The 16,057-nt window shown below is 41.0% G+C and overlaps 2 protein-coding genes across 2 annotated transcripts; one reads left to right on the top strand and one right to left on the bottom strand.

Annotated features, from left to right (window-relative positions):
- Positions 1–212: 212 nt before the first annotated feature.
- On the bottom strand, positions 213–6,594 carry LOC135479269 (mitochondrial import inner membrane translocase subunit TIM14-like). Its single transcript, XM_064759086.1, has 6 exons — positions 6,462–6,594; positions 3,850–3,901; positions 3,235–3,311; positions 2,511–2,587; positions 1,290–1,360; positions 213–626 (listed from the first exon to the last, which is right to left on the bottom strand). Exons 1-6 carry the CDS (start codon positions 6,462–6,464, stop codon positions 559–561), a joined length of 348 nt encoding a protein of 115 aa, XP_064615156.1. The 5' UTR covers positions 6,465–6,594; the 3' UTR covers positions 213–558.
- A 260-nt stretch (positions 6,595–6,854) lies between these two features.
- On the top strand, positions 6,855–13,472 carry LOC135479453 (zinc finger HIT domain-containing protein 1-like). The gene is made up of 6 exons (XM_064759282.1): positions 6,855–6,879; positions 7,555–7,731; positions 9,028–9,119; positions 9,391–9,479; positions 10,154–10,234; positions 12,902–13,472. Exons 1-6 carry the CDS (start codon positions 6,855–6,857, stop codon positions 12,921–12,923), a joined length of 486 nt encoding a protein of 161 aa, XP_064615352.1. The 3' UTR covers positions 12,924–13,472.
- Positions 13,473–16,057: the final 2,585 nt, after the last annotated feature.

The raw sequence follows: 16,057 nt of genomic DNA, 5'->3' as shown, positions 1-16,057 counted from the left end.
TTAGCGCACTAGCGCATTGTAATGACCCAGGAGCCTTCCCCCTATGCGGTTGCTGTGAGCTCATACTGGCTTCCTCTCCAGCCATATGTGGGAAGGTCTGTGAACAACCTGTGGATGGTCGTGGGTTTTCCCCGGGTTGTGCCCGGATTCCTCCTACCATAATGGCGGCCGCCATCGTATAAGTGAAATATTCTTGAGTGCGGCCTAAACACCAACCCAATAAATAAATATATCAATAAATCAAAAGACCAATCTTCTTAGCATAAGGCAAATGATTCAACACATCTTGTGAACGGCTGGAAAACTCAGAAAGTCTGGAAACACAGATGCAGTAAAGTTCAACCAGTGTCAAAAACACAACTTAGAAATGGACTTCTATTGACGAGAATATTTACTAATAGCATTCTTGAAGTAGAAGGCGAAATTAGATCTTACATGTTACTTTCTGAAAATAAATTGTTTCTAAACCATATATCTGTGATCCAGATCATACTGATATCAGATTTATGGACTGTACACAAAGTTTTGGATATAAACAATATACAAGTTAGACGTCCATCAGTGTTTGTGCTTGTCCAAATAATCTTTAGCTTCATTGATCTTAGCAGCCAGGTATGGAGATCCTCCTAAAATGAGAAAAAAATTGTCCGTTATTTACTGACTGATCCTTGCTTGTTATATTACACAACTTTGAACTTATGCAACTGTTACAGTTTTTTTCTCTTATTATTATTACTGTTGTGTTTATTATTGGACCAAGACCATTACTGGATGTGCCCAGCCTGTATTCAGCTTTATCCAGATAGTGACTGACACTAGCTAGTCCCAGATTGTCACTGGCTGGTCCCAGATTGTCACTGACTGGTCCCAGATTGTCACTGACTGGTATCAGATTGTCACTGACTGGTCCCAGATTGTCATTGCCTGGTCCCAGATTGTCACTGACTGGTCCCAGATTTTCACTGACTGGTATAAGATTGTCACTGACTGGTATCAGATTGTCACTGACTGGTCCCAGATTGTCACTAGCTGGTCTTAAAATGTCACTGGTTAAAGAATGTCACTAACTGGTCCCAGATTGACCCTGAATGGACCCAGATTGATACTGGCTAGTCTCAGATAGCCACTGATTGGTCCCAGGTTGCTACTGAGATTGTCAATGGTTAGTTCCAGATTGTTACTGGTTGATCCCAAATTGACAATGGCTGGTCCCAGACTGCAATTAATTGGTTCCAGTAGGAAATGATTTTCTGTGTAGCTGTAGTATGGGAATATGTGTGAGTACACACCTCTATCTGGGTGATTCGCCAGCATGATCCTCTTGTGGGCCTCCTTCACCTTGGCTGAGCTGGCTGATGGGCTGCAAGCAGACAGATAACATTCCAATTGTAAAATGAACTACACATTTACTCCATTTACAGGTGTAAATGGCACACTTTTTTGATACTTCTATGACAGTGGTTAGCCTTAAATGGGTTGATGAAACTGGACTGCCCGGAGTAAACAACTAACCTTAACCATGTGCAATGTACCAGGCAAACTTTATGACTTCCAGCCGCAGCTGAGGCATCGAGAGATCCATTCCAAGACGAGCTTGATGAGGAACATACAAGCACTCCCTTGACGCTGTTGTTTGGGTCACTCTCTGGGATAACCATTACTTACTACATCTGAGCCCAGTTTCACAGGGGTTCTTTTTTTTTTTAAAGCAGAAGTGATTTACTTAAAGAGCTACTTTGGTGTCCAAACATCTGTGTTTTAAAAGCAAGGTGAATTGATAAAGACTGGGATAGTCTAAATTGCTTTCCTAAATCGTGAAAATATTGCAGCGAATTAAAACCGATACTGTACGTGTCGTCAGAGTATATGGAAATAAAATATTTTTGTCCCTTCCACTTGGCCTGGTGTGATGTCACCCACGAACGCATGACATCATCAATCGCCGATGTATATCCACCAATGACGCTGCCCTTACAAACGCTCTTGACGTCATCCCAGCATAAATGCCTAACTCAACGTCACATCTGCCTGATTTGACGTCATACACGGAATATTATCATGGCACATCAGGAAAATTTTATGGACACAGCCGAAGATTTTGTTTTTCAAGAAATTTTCAGTTATATCGGTGAAATAGTGTTATTCATCAAAATCCTATTGAAATATGGTGTTAGGCTTTCTCCATGTGGGACTTCCAAATAGCCTAAACTACCACAGTTAACTGGATTTATGAAATTTTGGTGAGTGAGTGTGTGCTTGGGGTTTAACGTCGTATTTAACCATTTTTCAGTCATATGACGATGAAGGAATCCTTACAGTGCACGTAATGTGCCTCCTTGTTACAGAGTTCCACAGGTCTTTTATCTAGTGCTGCTTCACTGAGATGCTTCACTGAGATGCCTTATCGAAGGCAAGTAAGCTGCCCTGCCCAAGCCATTATACTGATACGGTTCAACCAGTCGTTGTAGAAATTTTGGGGAAACCTGGCCTATGTATTCCAAATAACTCACCTTATTCCCAGGATCAGTCCAGCTTCTCTTCTCGACATTTTGGGTTCAAATCCTCCTTTGTAATATTTACTGAAAGCCTGCAAGGATACAATGCAGCAAACAATTACTATTACGAATTCCAAAATGACAAAGTAATGTTAAAACTATTTGTTAAACCAGATGTGAATTATCTACTAAAAAAACTGACTGTACGGTCATGGATCTTGTTATGTCCGCCCAAATATCAAATGGGCAAAAATTTGGAAAAAATCAAATTCCTGTCATTGATAAATACATACACATAGCTAGGAAATTAAAAAGCATAAATATTTACACTGTTCCAATTCATAAATCGTAGGACTAACTGTCTGCTAGATGTCAGGGATGTACCTTTCATGATATGCACAGAAATCCATGTAGCTTAAAATGGCGAAGAATGCATTTCAAAGCATGCACAAAATCTGTGGCCTCTAGACCTTTGGCTATTTTTGTCCGTTTTGCTGCGCTGGGTTACAATTTCTCCAAAATTCAAATTAGGACTCAAAAATTTTTTCCAAAAATTCCTGGATCCTACACTAATCACCTTCAGTGATGGGAATCACTGAGTCCACATGCACTGAAATAGTTAAGTTGAATACCTCAATAATGTTCTGTTTACAACTTCAATAACAGATTTGTTTGTCATCAGAACTAACACTATCCGCAAAATCTGTGAAACTGTACATCAATGCTGGTTCAGACTCACCCCTGAGTTGGGTAAAGCATTCATTTGTTTCTTCAGGGATTCCTGAGCGACTTTAGCATAACGAAAAGCATAGCGGCCTGATTAAAAAGTAGAAAAAAAAACCAAAAAACATGTGAATAGTATTTACCAATGTCCTCCTTTACACAGACATTACAGATAAAGATATAAACAATACTTGTAGATACAATTCCATTAAAATCACAAATGTATTTTTCCTTGTGGGGCTTCTGTTGCTGAGGTGATTAGAGTGACAGCACGAAGGAAGATCTCTCACCTGTCTGTTAAGCTTACAAACATTTCTCAGGTGGATTACAGGTAGTCACAACTTCCATCACACTGATACCTCCACATGCTAACAGCATTGGATAGATGAACTGATACATACTGTCAAGGGGGGTAAATCCTTGAAAAGGGAAGTAACTAATACTTATGTATGTTGAAAAGCTTCTCTTGTAGGAGAGTAACATTAGGCTGAAACATTATGTGTGAAACATAATGTAATTGTACATAAGATCTTGAACAAATCACATTAAATCCACAAAACACATACTGAAATCATCAACCTAAGTGCTGAAGAACCATTTATTCATGATCATCTTCACAAACACAACCAACCTGCAAATCCCACGGCAGCTATGCCTAGGCCTGCAATTATAAGACCTGTAGACTGAAAATAAAACAGAAACAATTGTTACACATTTACCAGACCACAGTACATAACCTGTATTACATAACAATGCATGTATGTCTGAACTGATGTTTTTGTGATAGATCTCACCAAAAAAAAAAAAAAACGCTGTAATTTTTTGCTGATTATTGTTATTTATTTTATTTATTATTTATTTCATTCATGTTTTACACCTTACTAAACAATATTTTACTTATACGACGGCAGCTAGCTCTATGGTGGGAGGAAACCTGGCAGAGCTCAGTGGCAAACCCAAGACCATCTGCAGCTTGCTGGCAGACCTTTTTACTTACGGATGAAGAGAAAGCCAGCATGAGTTGGACTTGAGCTCACAGCGAGGGCACATATTTAGATAACTGACTTTGTCAGATATATTGTACGAAGTTTTTTCAGTTACATGTACAACCAGCTGTATATTTACAGTCCATTAAAACAAACCCCAGGTGGATATTTCAGCTCCTCTTTTTATATGACTGGCAGAGTATCACAGCTACTGTGGAAAGCCGACAAGCAATGGTAACCGAATAATGTTTCATGCCTAGTCTGATAGGTGATGTCTGCAGTACAAAACAGGTACCAACTGTGTTTCTAGCCTCTCAGGGGCCTCCGTGGCTCAGTTGGTTAGCGCGCTAGCGCAGCGTGATAACCCAGCAGTCTCTCACCAATGCGGTCGCTGTGAGTTCAAGTCCAGCTCATGCTGGCTTCCTCTACAACCCTACGTGGGAAGGTCTTCCAGCAACCTGCGGATGGTCGTGGGTTTCCCCCGGGCTCTGCCTGGTTTCCACCACCATAATGCTGGCCGCCGTCGTATAAGTGAAATATTCTTATGAGTACGGCGTAAAAACACCAATCAAATAAATAAATAAATAAATAAATCTCGCCTCTCAGTTCATCCATGTACACAATAACCCTTATATATTCCACTCTACGCCATCTGTATGGAGTTTAATACATTAAAATTCTGACATTCATCTGACGTTAGCGGTTATGGCATATCCAAATGAATGTAGGTCAATGGTAGCCAAAATACCTGGAAGTGGAAACCATAAGGCCTGATATGTTGTGTGCCCGCCATGGTATTCTTGGACGTAAAATCATGTATATGGACAAAAATAACTTCCCGATTACTTAGAAACGATTCCTGATGAATAACATCCACAATTATATGCAATATATTTACTGTAATGTTGCATACCCTATTTCTTCTAAAATTTTAAACACCTGATCTGCTCATTTTAGCCAATATATATGTAATTCTAGCAGGAATATTGAGTTTCTTTTTTCTCACATGGCTGAACCATCTAATGAACAAAATACTCAAATCCTTACTTTGTCAAAAGGCTGGTAAAGAAATGTAATATTCTACTTTCAACACTACTATTATCTGTCCCAAATTTTAGAAGAATTAGGGTATGTTTACCATTACATGATAACTGAATAAACATGATCAATTTGTAATGTCTGATATAGCTTCTCAGGGTGCACATATCAGTCATCTTATTAAATAAAGGCTTCTAGCTTCCCAAGCCCCTGATGTCACTTAAAGACAAAGGTGTAAAAGCCATTCTCTAAGGACGTGGAAGACAATAAAACAATACTGTGTTTTGCTTGACTTTCATTCAAAAAGTGTGTAAAAAGAATTTATTTTACAATTGATGTAAGAGCTAGATTCGCAATCTTATAATTTTCATTTTTATACCTCCTGGGCTTCGTATATCAATCAAAACATTACAACAACAACACAATGATGGAGTTTTTTCACCATTTTTCAATGCGTTTGTCGGAAGAACAAACTATGATTATAGACAGAAGACAGCACATAAAAACAAAATTGAAATGGGTTCCTCACTCCTTTGAGAAGCAGTTCAAGATTGCTCGGACATTAGGTATGGCAAAATTTTGTTCGGCCAAGGATGGCCCCAAACCAGCGTCAGAACACGTTTCATTCAAAAAGCTATTGCAACTGCCGTGCCAGGTTGTTACCCGAAAAAATTAAGTATTAAGTAGTCCCCACAGACTTAAATGTGCAGGCTTGATAATGCCCAAAGCCAACAGCTGTACTGACAGCCTCGACATATTTGACAAAGGCAGGTAACTGCACCAGGTTTTAAATGAAGCGCTCTCAAGGCAACGTCAGAGCAATCTCGGACTATTGAGAAGTTAATTATTGAAAAGTCTTGACTAGTTATTATCATTTCAGTAAAAAAGAGAATTAATTCGCCACTTCTTTTAAGAAGAGGTTTGGATGTCTCTCCTGCAAAGAACTCTGCAAGTCGATCATATGTTAAAAAATGTGCAACAAATATACTTTTCTGCATCACTCATATGTAAATGGTTTCTATGTGAGAGAGAGAGGGAGGGGGGCTATTTTTAAACCTCTACAAAAACAGTAGGCGTTTTGACTTATCTAGCTGGCGTTTTGACCAGCGTCCATCCAAATACATGTATTTATCAACATACTACTCGGACTACTGGTGCGCCAGTTTTCGATACTTTACTAGCCGAATGATCGATTTGTGAAGTTCAGCAAATGTCTCACCATAGCTGGCCCGCGGACAGTCGCCTTGCCTGGAGCGTCCAGTTTTCTATACGGTCAAATAAGTGTTAAAGATTCAGCAAGGGACTAAATAGTGACACAACACTTTACCCTTCGCGTAACTGACGAAATCTGCACGCCGCAACAACCCCTGACTGACACAAATGTTTAGAATCTTCACTTGAGTAGTAACAGGTAACGGATCAGTTCTATTCATGAATATTGCTTCATTTTCTGTTTACTTCCGCAAAATATTGTAGTTTTTTCGCTATAATTAAAATGCCAAAGCTTTCATGGTATTGACCATGGGGCAGAGTGTTGTGTGAAAATAGAGTATGTAAGAAATCCGTTTTTCTATTTAGTCTTGAATGCTGGATCTGTATGACACTCGAAATAATGGCGGCGGAAAAACGTGAATCTTGTGAGAGAAATTTTTTTTTGTATTTGTTGTTCCTTTAAAACTGCTGATGGATGAAATTTTTGTTTTGCTGGCCCTTTGACTCTTTATTACATACGCCCTGCTCTGAGTTTCACCGTTTGGCTGATAATAATTCTTTGATATTTTTGTTTTCACGAGAATGTGAAACAACAACAACAACATCTATTTCTTTGTCAAAGCAAACACAGTGTTGTAAAGTTAGGCTGCAGCCATTGTTTGTCGTACTACTACTAACATAGATTCTTCCATGATAAAGTAACAAATAACTGAGTGATGACCATAGTGTAGTCCTGTTCTTTGTTAAAGTAGGCCTATTTTGTTAGTTTATCTTTTCATAGCTCTCCATTTCATGAAACAAGATGCATAGCAAGTGTTTATATTTTGATTTTATATTAAAATGTCAACAGTCAACAAAATTGAACAGTCAGAGAAATTTGGCTTGTACTGAATGGAAATGTGCTGTTTTAGAATGTGTTCCTTTGGCTTGTAAACATGTAAATGGTCTCAAATAACATCGATACAAAAGCTCTTTACTTGAGTTGTCCAAAGCATTCCTTGAAAACAACTTCATGTCTTTGGGTAACCCTTTTATGACGAGTTGCAGATCTAAGGTGTTTTTTGTTTAGCGTGGCTTGTTGATGTTTATGAATGTTTCAGCTCGTGTTAGAGAGGTGCAGCAGAAGCGTGTGTTGGATGAGGCTGCAAGAAGACGTCGCGCTCGTAAAGCACTTGAGGCACTGGAGCAGGACAATTTCCAAGATGACCCTCACGCTGACCTCAAGATGAGCAAGAAGGCTCCAAGGTTTGAGGAGTCCATGGAAATCGGGTCATCTGGTATTTACTATTTATTCTGTTTAACCCAGAACAAATGTAACATTTACAATGTTGATGTATGTATGTGAAGAGCAGAGTGACAATGAGACATCAAAAAGTTCATATTTTCCAGTCCAAAGTGCATGATCTTGGCTCTGAGTGGTGAGGTCAGGTCAGATAAGGACAGGTGATATGAAAGGATTTGTACACTCAGCCTTGCTACATGTATATGCATTTCCATGCCTGGTGCCCAGAACAAACAAGGGTTTACTGACTTGCTTGGTGTTTGTATAATAGGTGTGATTTGGTGTATTATATAATCTGTTATATAAATAGTTATAGACAACACCGTGAATGGAATGTGTCTGTACTGTATTCCAGTGAGGCAGCACTGTGAATGTGTAAGCATTGTGTTCCAGTGAGGCAGCGCTGTGAATGTGTGAGCATTATGTTCCACCTATTCAACACTGTGAATGGAGTGTGTGAGTATTGTGTTCTAGTGAGGCAGCGCTGTGAATGTGTGAGCATTGTGTTCAAGTGAGGAAGCCCTGTGAATGGGTCATCGTTGCGTTCCATTGAGGCAGCGCTGTGAATGTGTGAGCATTGTGTTACACTTGGGCAACACTGTGAATGGAATGTGTCAGAATTGTGTTCCAGTGAGGCAGCACTGTAAATGTGTGAGCATTGTGTTCCAGTGAGGCAGCGCTGTGAATGTGTGAGCATTGTGTTCAGTGAGGAAGCGTTGTGAATGGGTCATCATTGTGTTCCAGTGAGGCAGCGCTTTGTATCTGTGAGCATTGTGTTGCACTTGGGCAACACTGTGAATTGAATGTGTCAGAATTGTGTTCCAGTGAGGCAGCGCTGTGAATGTTTGAGCTTTGTGTTCCAGTGAGGAAGCGCTCTGAATGGGTCATCATTGTGTTCCAATGAGGCAGGGCTGTGAATGTGTGAGCATAGTGTTGCACTTAGGCAACACTGTAAATGGAATGTGTCAGAATTGTGTTCCAGTGAGGCAGCGCTGTGAATGTGTGAGCATTGTGTTCCAGTGAAGCAGTGCTGTGTATGTGTGGGCATTGTGTTCATTGAGGCAGTGCTGTGTATGTGTGGGCATTGTGTTCCAGTGAGGCAGTGCTATGAATGTGTCAGCATTGTGTTCCTGTGAGGCAGAGCTGTGAATGTGTCAACATCATGTGTCATTAAAGCAACACTATGAACATGTCAGCGTTGAGAGTGATTGGCTGCCATCACACTATATTGAAATAAAACTGTCCGTATGAGTAATTAATGTTTTCATCTTCCTTGTGTTTGCATTTTTAGCCAGCTCTGCTGCGAAGAAGAAAAGGCGTTCACGAGGGGAATACATCAAACAGAGGCTGAAGAAAAACTTTTCTGCTCTCATAGAAGAGGAGGTGATGCATATTCATATACTTATTTATTTATTTGATTAGTTTCATGGCTACTAGGTTAATAGGCTGAGTAGTGTATCTAGATATTCTATTTTAACAATCTGACATTCACTGCAAAAGACTCCAATCCATCTGCATTTTCAAGTAAAAGATTTCTCCCCTGGTGGAACTGTTAACCATTTGTTCTTGAGGTCAAGGTCGACTAGAAGCCTGAGTAATATGTAAGTAGTGATTCACTCAGTCACTCAGTCAGTCCTTGATTTTCTTGTTGCAGCAAATGGGAGTTCGTGAAGCGCCTAACTACATGTCTGCCTGTACGCCGCAATCACCATTTCCCGAGAGACATTTCTGTGCTGTCTGTGGATATCCTGTTTTGTCTACGTTTCGTCAGGGTCCAGTCCTATACAGTAGATTATGTTATTAGTTTTATTTGCTTGTGCACTTGAGTGTCGGGTCACTCAGAACACTTAAGCAGTAAGACAGCTCAAGCAGAAATGAGCGAAAAGGATTATCACTTTTCCTAATACCCCATGTACATGTACACTGCGTGAAAGAAAAGTAATGATGGACAGTCTCATCCTACCTTAATTTCTGTACCTTTTCATGTATGAAAGAGCAACTTTCAGTGTTTTTAATTGGATATTAGAGACAAAACTACATTGGTTGGATTGACCAGTGTCAGGGCTTCACAAAACGTATAATTTTCTCATTCAACACAGAATAATGTCTTCAGAATTTGCTTGAATAACTTGCAAACTTTGCAAACATGCAAAAGGGTTGAAAAATTCAACAGTATGATGTAGAAACTAGATTCTGTTTCGTGCACGGAAGCAGTAAAAGAGATCAGCTGGTGGGACAAAACATTTCACCTGTTGGAGCAGATCCATCTCTCATTTTTGTCCCATAAATACTAATTAGTATATGTATTATAACAGTATAAAAGCTAAGAAAAATACAAATACAGATATGCCAGACTAGGTTCGAAACATGGCTTTCTCGATGTGCAAATAGTTGTGTGTTTCCTTGACCATTCTCACTTTTCCATCCAATTATACATGTGTACAGTGTGGCACAAGGTACTGCAGTGTCAGGTGTCTGGGGACACACAGGGATACCAGGTGAGGCAGCTCTTTGTAGTGGCAAAACTCTAATTACACATGTGTACCGTGTGGCACAAAATACTGCAGTGTCAGGTGTCTGGGGACACACAGGGATACCAGGTGAGGCAGCTCTTTGTAGTGGCAAAACTCTAATTACACATGTGTACTGTGTGGCACAAGATACTGCAGTGTCAGGTGTCTGGGGACACACAGGGATAGCAGGTGAGACAGCTCTTTGTACTGGAATACTGTATTTACACATGTGTACAGTGTGGCACAAGGCACTGCAGTGTCAGGTACAGTATCTGGGGACACACAGGGATACCAGGTGAGGCAGCTCTTTGTACTGGCAAAACTCTAATTACACGTGTACAGTGTGGCACAAAGCACTGCTGTGTCAGGTACAGTATCTGGGGACCCACAGGGATACCAGGTGAGGCAGCTCTTTGTACTGGCAAAACTCTAATTACACGTGTACAGTGTGGCACAAAGCACTGCTGTGTCAGGTACAGTATCTGGGGACCCACAGGGATACCAGGTGAGGCAGCTCTTTGTACTGGCAAAACTCTAATTACACGTGTACAGTGTGGCACAAAGCACTGCTGTGTCAGGTACAGTATCTGGGGATACACAGGGATACCAGGTGAGCCAGCTCTTTGTAGTGAAATACTGTAATTACACATGTGTACAGTGTGGCACAAGGTACAGCAGTGTCAGGTGTCTGGGGACACACAGGGATACCAGGTGAGCCAGCTCTTTGTAGTGAAATACTGTAATTACACATGTGTACAGTGTGGCACAAGGTACAGCAGTGTCAGGTGTCTGGGGACAGACAGGGATACCAGGTGAGCCAGCTCTTTGTAGTGAAATACTGTAATTACACATGTGTACAGTGTGGCACAAGGTACAGCAGTGTCAGGTTCAGTATCTGGGGACACACAGGGATACCAGGTGAGGCAGCTCTTTGTAGTGGCAAAACTCTAATTACACGTGTACAGTGTGGCACAAAGCACTGCTGTATCAGGTACAGTATCTGGGGACCCACAGGGATACCAGGTGAGGCAGCTCTTTGTACTGGAATACTGTAATTACACGTGTACAGTGTGGCACAAGGTACAGCAGTGTCAGGTTCAGTATCTGGGGACACACAGGGATACCAGGTGAGGCAGCTCTTTGTACTGGCAAAACTCTAATTACACGTGTACAGTGTGGCACAAAGCACTGCTGTGTCAGGTACAGTATCTGGGGACACACAGGGATACCAGGTGAGCCAGCTCTTTGTAGTGAAATACTGTAATTACACATGTGTACAGTGTTGCACAAGGTACTGCAGTGTCAGGTGTCTGGGGACACACAGGGATACCAGGTGAGCCAGCTCTTTGTAGTGAAATACTGTAATTACACATGTGTACAGTGTGGCACAAGGTACAGCAGTGTCAGGTTCAGTATCTGGGGACACACAGGGATACCAGGTGAGGCAGCTCTTTGTACTGGCAAAACTCTAATTACACGTGTACAGTGTGGCACAAAGCACTGCTGTGTCAGGTACAGTATCTGGGGACACACAGGGATACCAGGTGAGCCAGCTCTTTGTAGTGAAATACTGTAATTACACATGTGTACAGTGTTGCACAAGGTACAGCAGTGTCAGGTGTCTGGGGACACACAGGGATACCAGGTGAGCCAGCTCTTTGTACTGAAATACTGTAATTACACATGTGTACAGTGTTGCACAAGGTACAGCAGTGTCAGGTGTCTGGGGACACACAGGGATACCAGGTGAGCCAGCTCTTTGTACTGAAATACTGTAATTACACATATGTACAGTGTGGCATAAGGTACAGCAGTGTCAGGTGTCTGGGGACACACAGGGATACCAGGTGAGCCAGCTCTTTGTAGTGAAATACTGTAATTACACATGTGTACAGTGTGGCACAAGGTACAGCAGTGTCAGGTGTCTGGGGACACACAGGGATACCAGGTGAGCCAGCTCTTTGTAGTGAAATACTGTAATTACACATGTGTACAGTGTTGCACAAGGTACTGCAGTGTCAGGTGTCTGGGGACACACAGGGATACCAGGTGAGCCAGCTCTTTGTACTGAAATACTGTAATTACACATATGTACAGTGTGGCATAAGGTACAGCAGTGTCAGGTGTCTGGGGACACACAGGGATACCAGGTGAGCCAGCTCTTTGTACTGAAATACTGTAATTACACATGTGTACAGTGTGGCACAAGGTACAGCAGTGTCAGGTGTCTGGGGACACACAGGGATACCAGATGAGGCAGCTCTTTGTACTGATAAAACTCTAATTAGACATGTACAGTTTTGCCATATCTTTATTCTATTCATCTCAGTGTGATGTTTTGTGTTTTGTTTGGAAGGTATGATAATAGTGCACAAGGAACATTTAAAGATTGAGCACCAAAAGTAATGTAATAGGAAATATATTTGTTTCTGAAGTTGCACCTTTTTAGGGCCAATTTTTAAGACAAAATATGGTACTTGGCATGGTTTCATGGTTTTAAATCCTTGCACACTGCAGTTTTCTAAAAAGGCTAAAAGCAAACACCACCTGAGAATATTCTTGCAGTTACCAACAAGTAAAATAAATGAACAAAAGTTACTATGCCAGAATCAATTTTGATTTCATTTGTTTTTTCTTCCACGCATATTCCAGATGTTTAAAGTGGACAGCATGATGTATCCACTCTGCAGAATCTGAGATCAGCAGACCACACCCATGGTGGTCACATGACCTGATAGTCACAGACGAGCTGGGTTGATCCAGAAATGGACGCATGATAGAGAGAGTAGGTTGTCGACCAAACAGAAGGGACTTGCACAAGGCTCAGAAGAACTGTGTTTTACATTCTCTGAAAAATGTTCCTGACAGGAGTGCAAGGAACTTTTCAAGGCATTTTCCATTCCATGAAGCTTTGGGTGAAGCCAGTTGTACAAGAAAAGTTATGCTGTAAAAAGTTGCCATTCTGTCAGTCATGAGGTATTTTCAATTCTGTGATGTCTCAGATTGGAAACTGGATAATTTGTTGATTATGTTGCAAGTTCTACAGTGGGTACAATGGGTCACAGCTGGAACAGAGGCATTTCCTGTTTCATAATGTCTCAGAATGGGCACCAGATAATTTGTTTGATGATGTTACCAGTTGTACAGTGAGTACAACGGGTCACAGCTGGAACAAAGGCATTTCCTGTTTCTTGATATCTCAGAATGAGCACCAGATAATTTGTCGATGATGTTACAAGTTGTACAGTGAGTACAACGGGTCACAGCTGGAACAAAGGCATTTCCTGTTTCTTGATATCTCAGATTGAGCACCAGATAATTTGTCGATGATGTTACAAGTTGTACAGTGGGTACAACAGGTCACAGTGGGTCACAGCGTGAACCAAGGCATTTCCCATTTCATGATATCCTCTGATAGTTTGTACAGGATGTAGTTTGCTGATGTACCAGATATGACCTTCAGCAGTGACCCTTTGTCATTGAACCTTCAGTGAATCCATCTAGATACATGTACCCATTGTGACATCAGGGTTCAAAAGTTAGTGAAATGCCATATGAAAGCTCAAAGCAAAATGCTTGACAGTCGTAGATTGTTATCATCTGGGCTGATTAACTCATAATTTGGGTGGTCACTAATTGCAGGTGGTCACTAATTGCAGGTGGTCACTAGTTGCAGATGGTCACTAGGTGGAGGTGGTCACTAGGTGAAGGTGGTTACTAAGTGCAGGTGGTTACTAAGTGCAGGTGGCCACTGGTTGTGGATCACTGATTCGTCAGACTTATTATTGATCCTTGTGTGGCTTGGTTTAGTGTTTTGTTGAAGGCCACTTGTCCTCCATCAGTGAAACGTGCGTGTCAAAGGTGGGGATAGTTTTGCTGGTAACATACCAAAGGTCAGTGGTTTTACTTCTGCACTCTGGTTTCCCTCCACTGATAAAACTGACTTCCATATATCAGTGAAAAATCTTGAAAGCACCAATTACAAACATGTAAATAAATACAACTACATACTGCGTGTGCCATATTCCAAATTGCAAATTTCAAGTGTGTAATAAAAGGGGTAACTTATATATTACAATATCAAAGTTATCTCCCCTATGCTAAGAATTTGTATGGTGTACATTTGATGTATATTTGTGCCTGAGAAAGAAAACTATGAATGATTTGTAGACTGATTAAAAGTTGTTGAGGTTTTATGAGATAATTTACTAGAAGTAATGCCTGTTTGTGTTTTATTCAGCTTTTATTTGTTCCCTGTCAGGTACTAATTAATGCCAGTTTACTCAAATGTCAATTTACATTCAGATGATGGATAGCGCAGCATAATGACCCAGGAGCCTCTCACCACTGCGGTCACTCTGAGTTCAAGTCCAGCTCATGCTGGCTTCCTCTCGGCTGTACGTGGGAAGGTCTGGCAGCAACGTGCACATGGTCGTGGGTTTCTCTTGGGCTCTGCCTGGTTTCCTCCCTCCATTGTGCTGGCCACCGTCGTATAAGTGAAATATTCTTGAATACGGCATGAACCACCATTCAAATAAATAAATAAAATCAGATGATAGAATACTAGTACTATGTCCAGACTAGAGGATTGCTGAACCACTGATCAGTTTATCAAATGTTTGTTGTCACACATTGTGGCTGTCTGATTCACATCACTGTCACTGGTATTTTATTCATTTGTTTTATTTCATTGGTGTTTTTACACCATACTTACAAGAATATTTCACTAGTTTGACTGCGGCCATCATTATGGTGAGAGGAAACCGTGCAGAGCCTGGGGGAATATTGGTATTTTATGTCTTAGTTCTTTACCTCAGAAAGCTAGAACTTTGCAGATTCATGCAGAATCAGGCAAAATGAGCAACTATTGAAATTTTAGGTCATTTATTGTCTGGGATGGCAGTCAGGTTTTTTGGTGGACGAGACAGGAGTGTCATTCCATGTCAAATCAGCCAAATAAAATTTTTTTTTGTGGTGACCCTCTTGCATTTTTGTGAAAAAATTCTTGAAAATTCCTTGACATATAGGAGGAAGGTTTCTCAAGTTATAGCCCCAAATTCCAAGAGATATAACCATCCAAAAACACCCTGTAAAGTTCATTTTCAACCGTCGCGAATAGGATATCTGTTCTGGAGGCTTTTTTGGATGACCATAACTTCCAATTCAATGGGCCTAGAAGTCTGAAAATCTACCTACAGGGTAGAAAATACCCTGTAGGTAAGGTAGGTACCCTGTAGGACCACTTTTCAGTGTTCACCATAACAGCCGACTGAAATGACACGGAATGAACCAGTAGTGCTTTGTGTAAGCCAGTGTGAGGGACCTGACGAGCCTGCAGATTGAAACATGCTACAGATCCAGGTATACCTTGCATATCCAAGTAGCTGGATTTGAGTTAACAGGGGCCCCTTTCACAAAAGTGATATTTCTCATAGTTTTTTCGTAAGTGATTGACGAAGTTTAAGGAAAGTGGCCCCAGTAAAATAATCTTACATGTATTGCCGATGGTGTGTTCAGGAAAGGGTAGGAGCTAGAGAAACTGGGCGGGTTCTTTGGCGACCAAAATCCAATATGGCAGACTTCTGTTGGAGTGGAGTGTACCTTGCCTAGAGCACAAGTACCCTAATTTCTCAACCTTTTCACATGTGAAAGAGGAACTTTCAGTGTAATTTATTCACATTTTGAAGTTGGTTTTAAGGGCATAACTACATTGGTTGAAGTGGCCAATTTCAGGGCTTCACAAAAAATCTGCACAGTATAATGCCTTTAGCATGTGCTTAAATAAACACCTTGCAAAGATGCGGAACG

The sequence above is a fragment of the Liolophura sinensis genome, chromosome 12 (assembly GCF_032854445.1).
Source record: "Liolophura sinensis isolate JHLJ2023 chromosome 12, CUHK_Ljap_v2, whole genome shotgun sequence".
Classification (NCBI taxonomy): Eukaryota; Metazoa; Mollusca; class Polyplacophora; order Chitonida; family Chitonidae; genus Liolophura; species Liolophura sinensis.
The sequence above is the reverse complement of the archived record's forward strand: the minus strand, read 5'-3'. Positions and strand labels throughout refer to the sequence as shown.